At 37.9% G+C, this 10,304-nt stretch overlaps 1 protein-coding gene across 1 annotated transcript; it reads left to right on the top strand.

Annotated features, from left to right (window-relative positions):
• Positions 1-7,420: 7,420 nt before the first annotated feature.
• On the top strand, positions 7,421-9,972 carry LOC135714399 (serine/threonine-protein kinase PAK 3-like). The gene has a single exon (XM_065237746.1). The coding sequence runs from the start codon at positions 7,890-7,892 to the stop codon at positions 9,459-9,461; it is 1,572 nt and encodes a 523-aa protein (XP_065093818.1). The 5' UTR covers positions 7,421-7,889; the 3' UTR covers positions 9,462-9,972.
• The last annotated feature ends 332 nt before the right edge of the window (positions 9,973-10,304 follow it).

Below are 10,304 nucleotides of genomic sequence, written 5' to 3'. Positions count from 1 at the left end.
TGATCCCGTGTTCCTTTGCCATTTTTTTTATTGAACGCACTGGATTCACCCGAATCTTTCTTTTGATAGCAGCGATAACCCTCGGAACCCGAGCTGACCTCGGACGACCTGCGGCCACCTTCGCCGATAGTGGTCCTTTCTTTTCTCGGTCTAAAACCCTTTTGACGGTCCACCGGAACACTCCAACGACGATTGAAATGACTTTTTGCGACATTTGCGCGTGGCACAAATCACGAATACGCTGCCGCTTCGTCATGGTGCAACTTTCAAACTAAGTAAATCATTTTCTTTTATACACAGCCTACTACGGTATGAGCTATAGGTTACGTGCATGCAAAGAAAACCAAGGCATTGTATGCACAGGTAAAACGGGAATCTTATTTGTACGATGGTGCAAACATTTTCACGCATACGGTACTTGGGCCGTGCCCGTTTCCCTTTATTTTACCAATTGAGGGGATTAGAAGGAAAGGGATGTAAGTGACTTTGATCGATTCTCTTCATCGACTTTCTCTTTTGATAGCCACAGGTTCTAGCATCCAGAATGGCATACGAATCAAGGAATGCGTTTGCAGCTGAATTATAAGCGAAAGAGAAAGTCGATGAAGAGAATCTATCAAAGTCACTTAAACCCCTTTCCTTCTAACCCCCTACCCCCGCAAACTTTTTCACGAATTTTGTAAATCAAGAGCAAATTTTCATTACGTCGAATGTAACAAAGGTAAACAAAGTCGAGCTATCAGTGTCAATCGATGCTCCTGCTATTACACTATATACTGTCTGAATATAGGATCACATCCCATTTTTAAATTTATTTACCAGTCAAATTGCCTTTTGACGTAATCACCTTCCGATCAAAATAGTTTTCGATGTTACTTAAGTCACCCAATTTCTATGGAGATGCCGTTTGCCTTAAGTAACAGCACTGAGAAACCCGTGAAAAGTGTACTTTCGTCGTTTCGCTTTCTCATTATTAAAGTGAATAAATCGAACTGTTTGTTGTTAAGATGATTTCGGTGGTCCTAAAATGATGAATGGGCTGCACGTAAGGAGACGTAATTGATAATTCTCCCGAATATCCTGGTAAATACACTTTGACTTAAGTAACAATAGGGGCCACCAAACGACGTATAATAACTTTTGACTCAAAAACCAGTATTTCTTAGCATGAAAGCTAGCGATTTGCCTTTGTATGATTAAAACCCGGCTAAATATGTTAAACATTGCTATCACTATGAGATTATATGTGTTTAATTGGAAATAGGAATAACTTTTCGGTCATCAAAACAAAACTTTATTTTTCTCGGATCGGTGCGAATGTTACTTACGACATAATGAAAATTTGCTCTTGAAATCAAATTTTCTTCTCTCGTCTTCCATCTAGTATTATTATTATTTTTAAATCAAACTGAACATTGCATTAGGTCCTAAGTAACATTGATCGATTCTCTTCGTCGACTTTCTCTTTCGTTAATAACTTGAGCACATAACTGTTTCTCGTTGTGTTTGTCGTATTAGATGCTAGATAAAAGCTTCTTTTATCGATCTGTGTGCCGAAAATACCTGAGAATATATTTACATGGCCGTGGGAATACAAAGAGAAAGACGACGAAGATAATCTGTCAATATTACTTAGGACCTTATGCAATGTTCAGCTTGATTAAATTGATTAAATTAGAGTCGGTGCGTGTCGAGGGGGGCGACACATCTAAATCTCAATTCTAGATGCTCAAAAAATCTCACACTAGCAAATCAATCTTCGAAAAATCATCTTTAATTTCTCGCATCTACTTGCATCGTGCTTAATCTTTTTGTAGGAAATCTTGAAAATCGACATAAATCTTCCTTCTATCTACTCAGCGTGCGTGCAGCTAGTCACATCAAAACACAATCTTTTCTGCATCGTAGATAGAGTCGCCCCCCTCGGTGCGTGTCTATGATCATTTCTTCGATTATATTTTATTGCAATACCTTTCGTGGATCTTTCATAGCATCGTAATGTTTGTGTACTTTGCACGATAGGTAGCCGGTTTGACAGTTCAATAGGTAGACTTGGCTTCACTCTTGGCGTGACTCATTATACACCGACTCTAGATTTAATCAGTACGAATCGTGGTGACACTTTCAGCATTGCAAGAGGAGCTCTTTCAAAACAAGCTGATGTCAAAACATTCCAAAGCCGAGCACTAGAGGCCTTGCTGTATCATGAATTCCCAACAAACAATTTTAGTTACAGGCAAACATTAGCTGTATAAGCCAAGTTTTAGCTGTATAAGCTAATCTGCAGCTGAAATTGTTAGTTGGGTTATACGTCCAAGCGTTGTTATCACTATTTTTCTAAGAACTTGCCAATTATAGCAACAAATATCAAAAGCATGTGATGTTGAATTATAATGTTGGGTTTTGTGGTAATAAATTACAGAAATAATGAGAATAAGTATGCAGTGAGCGGTGACTGGTGATCTTATGTTTACTGACAACCACAGCATGTTACTTAGCCTGCGGATGTCATATGTTTTTACTTTCCTCAAAATGAAAACAAATGTTCATTCTATGGACCCATCTAGGGGAAGGCCAGCTCCAAGTATAAGCATCAATACCGATGGTGGAAATATTAAATATTTTAATATTTGTGATATTTGTGAATGTCATACTTAGTCTGACAGTTTTTTTTTGTTTTTGACTATTTTTGGTGTACATTTGACATTCGTTTAATGAAAAATGGATTTCACACGAGAGGCAAGTAATTCCCTTCACTATTATTCTAATAGTTTTTTTTTTTAATTTGAGAATTTGTATAATGAGAGAGAGAAGGATTAGTATTTTCCATTTAATTCCACTACTTTATTTGCTTATCCTTGACAGATACGCGTATTTCGTCTACAATGTGCAGACTTCTTCAGTGTCTTGTACTAATACTCGACAAGACACTGAAGAAGTCTGCACATTGTAGACGAAATACGCGTATCTGTCAAGGATAAGCAAATAAAGTAGTGGAATTAAATGGAAAATACTAATCCTTCTCTCTCTCATTATACAGGTATTCCACTAAGACGCCCACATTCATCAGGATTGAGAATTTGGTTCTTTGATAAAAAGAACTTGAATGCGTGAAATATACGGGATTTACGCAGAAAACCCGGAAAAATTTACTTTTCTCAGAGGGGAGAAAAAACTAATTCTGAAGCTGGCCAACACCATTCGTGATGCAGGCTTGGATCAATTCATGCCATCCAGCAAAACGAACAATTCGAAATCCGAGTCAATAGATTAATTTGAAACGGAAGTTTTAGAAAGAATCCAATCATACTTCAAAGAACGGTATACATTTGTTTGAATTATTTGTCCAACTATTTATCAAATGCTGTGGATCTGTGTTGATTGATTCCAATTGAATGTCAAATTTTTTCCCGGACTCGGAAATCTATCGGCAAGTGTATCTCTGTCGAGGATACAGAATGGCAAGCATTACCTGATTTCTCAAGTTCTCAATTATTATTCCCTATTTATTTATGAACACGCAGATGCACATGTTAAACAAGGAAAAATAATCGAAGTTGAAAAATGGGGCGGGTGTGTTATCTGGGTGGGATAACTGTAGTCTGTCTTTTACCCGAAACGAAATTTAAAAAAAAAAATCGACACGCCTAAGCCTCCGTGCATCGTGAAACACAACACTTGATCTTGCTGGTCGTCACCACCGAAATCCACTCCTTGTCCTTCTAAATTCGACATTCCTTGGTACATGATATCAATATGATAACCATGGTCGTTTTTGGTCGATTTGCCATGAGCCTAGTGAGATTTGCTGCCGGATTTTGTAATGGACGAACGGCCAATGCCGAAACCAAAAACGAAAAATTACGCAAAAATGACGACAAACAGAAAGCTGCATCAGTAAACATAACAACAACGGTGAAACGTCATTAAGTGCACAGTGTACGCTATATAAGGTAAGATATTCCGGTAAATGACATTTGTATAGTGATGTTATTCCTATCCTTTGAGAGCGTAGGAGAGCCTTTTGCTGAACAAAATAAAGTGATTTGCTGTGTCTGCAATGTATTTACACTGTACAATTTGAGTTATTCCCCTGCAAACTATTGAAAGATAGCAATGACGTCATTAGTCGACATTCAAACTTGATGTTTACAACCGAGAATATATTACCTTGTTTATATATACCGTGATTGAGTGTATTCGTTATAGCTACACTGTTAAAATTGTTTACTTTGTAGCTTTCCGTTTGACAGTTAATATCATTAATATTTATATTAAAAACTATAATAATTATTAATTTGAGCAATTTTAACACCAAATATTACTTCAGATCAAGTTGTACTTCCCTAGGGACCCATGCAAACTAAACTACGAAACTTTGATGGAAAATTAAAACCTATTTTCACTAATTGAGCTTTAATAAAATTGCTTCCAAAACTATTCACAGCGATTGACATTAATAAAATTGTGCAAATCTCGATGAACATTTCAAATGGTCCTATCTGCTTTGATCGATTCTCTTCATCGACTTTCTCTTTCGTTAATAACTCAGCTGCAAAACCTTTCCCTGTTGTATTTGACGTTTTGGACGCTAGATAAGAACCTCCTTTATCAAACTATGTGGTAGAATTAGCGCGAAATCTGTTTGCATAGCAGTGGTTATGAAAAGAGAAAGTCGATGAAGAGAATCGATCAAAGCAGATAGGACCATTTGAAATGTTCATCGAGAAATCACGATCCATTTAAGCGGTTAAAATATGTATTTACTAGAGTCGGTGTATAATGAGTCACGCCAAGAGAAAAACAGTTGAACTCGCATCACGGTTTTCGAAGGATTCCTTTGCTTTTCACTTGGCAACAGAGGACTTCTACATCAACTTCAAATGACTTCTAGCGAGAGAAAAAATATTGCGACTGTAGTAAATCATTATATCAGTGATTTTGTCAAATTATCTTAACAAAAAATAGTAGAAATTCTCATTACTAATCATTACCGAGCGTATCCCATGACAATTTAACGCTCACTGCGTGTTTATGCTCATTTCTTCGATTATATTTTATATTTTATTGCAATACCTTTCGTGGACCTTTCATAGCATCGTAATGTTTATTTACTTTGCACGATAGGTAGCCGGTTTGACAGTTCAATAGGTAGGCTTGGCTTCACTCTTGGCGTGACTCATTATACACCGACTCTAGTATTTACCTTCCCAATTAAACTAAGAGCTTGATGTCCTCTGCTGTCCGGTGAAGTCGTCTCCACTCTACTCGATCCATGGCCACACGTCGCCAGCCTCATACACGGACAGAAAATTGTTTGCATTGAACTAAAAAAAAACTTTAGTTGTAGTTTGTTTAAACAATTCCGAATGTAATTAAATTGCATTTTATTGTTTCGATAATACTTATTCATATAAATTCAAAATAAGATTATTTTTGTTTTTAATAAGTCACTTTTCAATTGCATCTAAAGTAAAAAAAAATTCTTTTATTTATTCAACAATAGTTAGTTTTCATTCAGGATTTCATGTTGTTTTTGTTGTGTCCAATCTCCGGGCGTAACGTATGAATGCAAAAATAACTACCAACCATTCCCTCGTTTTCATCCGGACAAAAATGTAAATAATAACACAAAACTGTTCTCGTGTTAATTCAGCTCTATTCCGCGTTCCACGTAAATATTGTTTTAAACTGTGAATTTTGGGAAAGAAGTACAAGATTTCCGAAAATATTGAGACTTGAGGTAAGTAAGTATGCTGCAGTTGTCTTTTTTTTATTTGTTTTTCCGTCGATCTTGTTTTCCGTACTGAGTACCAATACTACCGACGCTAGGGAGGTAGCTCCCATACCTGAACAAATCGATTAACGTACCCTATTCTAGTCGAAATCTTAGTACTACCGTACTACCATAGAGGTAACTCTAAGACTAGAAGGTCCCGAAATAGCGTGCTCAACTCTGTAGTCTTATAGTACGTTCAGACTACAGAGTTATAACAACAATCAATACGAAACTAACTATTTTAAATTGGCTCACCACTTTAGTAGCCTATTGGTCCCAAGCAAACGATTAACGTACCCTATTCTAGTCGAAATTCTAGTACTACGCAATGTTTGTTTTGATTCGCTATGAAAGTTTGACAGATAAAATGAGGGGTTATTGGTTTTTCCTATGTTTCGAGGGGTGAATCGATAAGCTTGGGACCGAAGAGAGTACCAGAGCTGAGCCAAAAAGTTGAGCACGTTATTTCGGGACCTTCTAGTCTTAGAGTTACCTCTATGGTTATAACAACAATCAATACGAAACTAACGATTTTAAATTGGCTCACCACTTTAGTAGCCTATTGGTCCAAAGCAAACGATTAACGTACCCTATTCTAGTTGAAATTCTATTACTACACTATGTTTGTTTTGATTCGCTATGAAAGTTTGACAGATAACATCAGGGGTGTGTGGATTTATGCAGAACATGCAGGGGTGAGTGAAATAGCTTGGGACTGCTTGGGACCGTTGTTCTGGTACTGAGTGAGCCAAAAATAATAATGATTTTCTTCGGGACCTACTAGTCTTAGAGTTACCTCTATGTTATAACTCTGTAGTCTGAACGTACTATTAAATGCATAAAAAAATGACAAAATGATACACTCTTTGCACACTGTCAAAGAATCATTGTACACAAAATCAACTTTGAGCAAAACCAAAACAAAAATACTATCCCATCTGGTGGATGATGGCACAAACTTCTAAGAAAACTCTATTACAGCGAACCACATTATTTTAATGGATTTCTTCGCCAGTTAGTCGTCTGTCACTTCGTTTGTGGTACTATTATAGTACGTTCAGACTACAGAGTTATAACATCCCTAATAAACTGGTACCATACACTAACGATATCATAGATGGTTCGAACATACCACATAAAGTTGGAATGATATCCCGAATTGGTGGTTAGGCGCTTCTTATGGTTATTGTTTATGCGGGATGTTATAGCGCTATCTTGATGGTGGTTTCTGTTCTGCAATTATTTGATTATTTGGCTAATCAAATGAACTTGGTTTTCTACCTCAGTGTTGTGAACGTAAAATTCCAATTAGAATAGACGTAAACAACAATTCGATGTCAACCTTTCATTAGAATGAAAGAGCGAAACTGCTTTTGAAAACAATGGCTTCAACCATACCAGCTGGTAGCCATACAAACTAACCATACCAGCTGATAGAGAAACATAATTGGTACAGTTAATTTGCATATTGAGCTTTCATTCGCGGGAAATCTACGGCAAAATTAATTCTTTACAAAAGCATTTTCACCTTTTTGACATATTGATGAAGAATTTCAGCAATATTTTTCTACTGTGTACCCTTCTCCAGCTGTCAGAGAAAAAAAAACATCGAACAAGGTTTGAGTGTATGAGTGTCACCAAAATTAAAATTGACGCATGATAGTAGTGGTGCATTCCATATCGTGTGGTGATTCGTCATTCGTCCAAAGAGCAAGCACTAGTCTGGAGTATCCTTATGTATCTACGAATATTTTGCCTTTTCCGTTTCGTCCTTGTGTCTAACCAAATTGATTGTTGATATTATGGTAAAACCAGTTTCGTTAGTAACCAATTGTTAAACGCGTTAACATGCTTCGTGGCCAGTGCGTCCGATTAGCGCCTGCAAAGATACGGAAGTTTCCATTGCTGTGAAGAAAGTGTGTGAAGAAGAAGAACGAAAGGGCCACTCCTGTTTCATTGTGTCTCGCTGATGTCGGAAGTTTTTGAGTGGTTCGCTTTACACTAATTTCGTGCGAAAGTCGTTAGGTGCTAACCGGATTTTTTCATTCGCAAAACATTAAAGAACAGTCAGTGATATTAGGATCGCAGATCCACTCGCTACTTCACAACAATGATGAAAAGCTTATTCGGCAGGAAAACTGCCAAAGATAATGACCGGAACAAAATATCGGAGATTGGGTTGCCCACCAATGTGGTGCATGGACTTCATGTCAGCAAGAATAAACTTACCGGTGATTTGGAAGGGCTGCCGAAAGCATGGATCAGGATCATGGATGCATCCATCACACATGATGAACAGAGTAAAAATCCTGAGGCGGCATACCAGGCAGTTAAATTTTACAACTACTCCATCAAGAAGAAAGAACAGGCAGAGCCATTCAAGCCATTTATCACTGAGGATGCCATCCATGAAGAAACTGAATCAATCAACCAGTTTCTGGATATGAAAAATGCTCACAAAAGCGAGGATTCAATCGAAAGTAGTGAAGAAAATTTTACAGAAGTTAGTACGCCACCACCTCCATTGCCCAAGAAGGCAATGACCCTACCACCGAAGCCACAGGTTATGCCCAAGCCCACAAACTATCCAAGGCTCTCCAAGGGAATTCAAAACCTTAACCTGATGGAAAGTGGAAACAAAGAGACTATGATTATACACAGTAATAACACGGCATTGGATAATCATAAAAGCGCCTACGAGTTGGTCAATAAAGTCGACTTGGACGCTGAGAACGAACTTATATTGCGGCCAAAGGAACAGAATGCCCGTATGCCCAAAACAGATATGCAAGTTTACAAAGAGCTGAAACGGATTTGCAACATGAATGACCCTCTGCAACGGTACGAGAAAACTGTTGAAGTAGGTAAAGGTGCATCCGGAGTAGTATTTATAGCGCTTGATCGTCAAACGTCTCAAAAAGTCGCGATCAAGACTATAGATATGAAAAACCAATCGTCCAAAGAATCCATCCTCAATGAAATCAATGTACTGAAGGATTTCAATCATAGAAATTTAGTAAACTTTCTCGAGGCTTACTACCTTGAAGCAGAAGATCATCTGTGGGTCATTCTGGAATATATGGACGGCGGACCGTTGACGGATGTGGTGACAGAGACAGTGATGAAGGATCGTCAGATTGCAGCAGTTTGTCGTGAGGTTCTGCAAGCGGTCAGTTTTCTTCATTCGAAAGGAATCATCCATAGAGATATCAAATCAGACAACGTGCTCCTCGCGCTGGACGGCTCAGTCAAAGTTACTGATTTTGGATTTTGTGCCAACATAGAAGGGGACGAGAAGCGTCAAACTATGGTGGGTACTCCTTATTGGATGGCACCGGAAGTTGTAACACGCAAGCAATATGGGAAAAAGGTTGATATTTGGTCACTGGGAATAATGGCCATAGAAATGATTGAAGGGCAACCGCCATACCTAAACCAAGCTCCTCTGCGAGCGCTTTATCTGATTGCCGCCAATGGGAGACCCGACGTCAAGAGTTGGGATAAATTGTCAGACAATCTGAAGGATTTCCTCGATCGCTGCCTGCAGGTGGAAGTGGATCAGCGAGCATCCGCGGACGAACTGCTACAACATCCGTTCCTGCAGGACTGCATGGAGCTGCGAACCTTGACACCATTGATCAAAGCTGCCCGACGTTTACTGAAACGGGACAACTATAGTTAGGTCGTGCAATGAAGAGAAAAAAAAGATGATACATGTGCCGATATGGCTGTGAAATAAAGTGCCTTAAATTTACTACCGAACTTCATTTTCAATGAAGGAAGAAACGAAAGTCGTGTGTGAAGTGTGAACAAAAGATAAGGTTTCGACACTTTTCTTATGATAAGAGTCCGTGTTTCAAAGGCAAGACAAGTAAGATTACAAGAATGGAAAAAATGAAAACTGATTGGAAATGTATTTTAACATGTCATACTTTATAGAATATGTCATATCGTCCAGTATGTTCAAGAGTGTGTTGTGTGTTGGAAGAAATTTTGAAGATAAGAACATGTAAATGTGTCGCGAAGTCGAAGTGCAAGAAAAAGAAATGACTGTAGTAAATAACTAAAATAATGCGAACCGCAACCGTCTTTGACATTCCCGAATTCACCGGATTGTATGCCATTGCAAAAAAAAAAACTCAAATCAATTACTAGAACTAAGGCCAAAAAAAAAATAGAGTAAGGTGGGCAAAAGTTCGTTTTGAGGTTTCGAAGCCCGCACAAAATAAAACTCAATGTTTTAGTACTTGTTTGAAAGGTCTTTTGGAGCCAGATTTTCCTCTAAAAAATCACAAAAAATGGTCTTATTTTCAAAGAATTATAGGTAAAAGTTTGTGAGCCATTGCCATATTGCTGAATCGTTTTGAACACTTTCGGAAAAAAATCATTATAGCTACGAATTAATTGAAGTGCATAAAGTTTTGAAATATTTTAATTTTTCAACTAAGGTCCAACTTTTGCCCAGCTAACTATATTTGATATCATTTAAATCTCTGCAGAGAACAGATTCAAGCAACTGGCAAAG

This window comes from Ochlerotatus camptorhynchus, unplaced genomic scaffold, assembly GCF_037179485.1.
Source record: "Ochlerotatus camptorhynchus isolate MF236.1 unplaced genomic scaffold, CSIRO-AGI_Acam_v1.1 ptg000640l, whole genome shotgun sequence".
In the NCBI taxonomy this organism is placed as follows: domain Eukaryota; kingdom Metazoa; phylum Arthropoda; class Insecta; order Diptera; family Culicidae; genus Ochlerotatus; species Ochlerotatus camptorhynchus.
Note: the sequence above shows the minus strand (reverse complement) of the source record. Positions and strands in the feature narration are given on the sequence as shown.

What these genes read in the sequence shown, in the direction of transcription:
- LOC135714399 (XM_065237746.1), top strand. Translation starts at nt 7,890, where the DNA reads ATGATGAAAAGCTTATTCGGCAGGAAAACTGCCAAAGATAATGACCGG.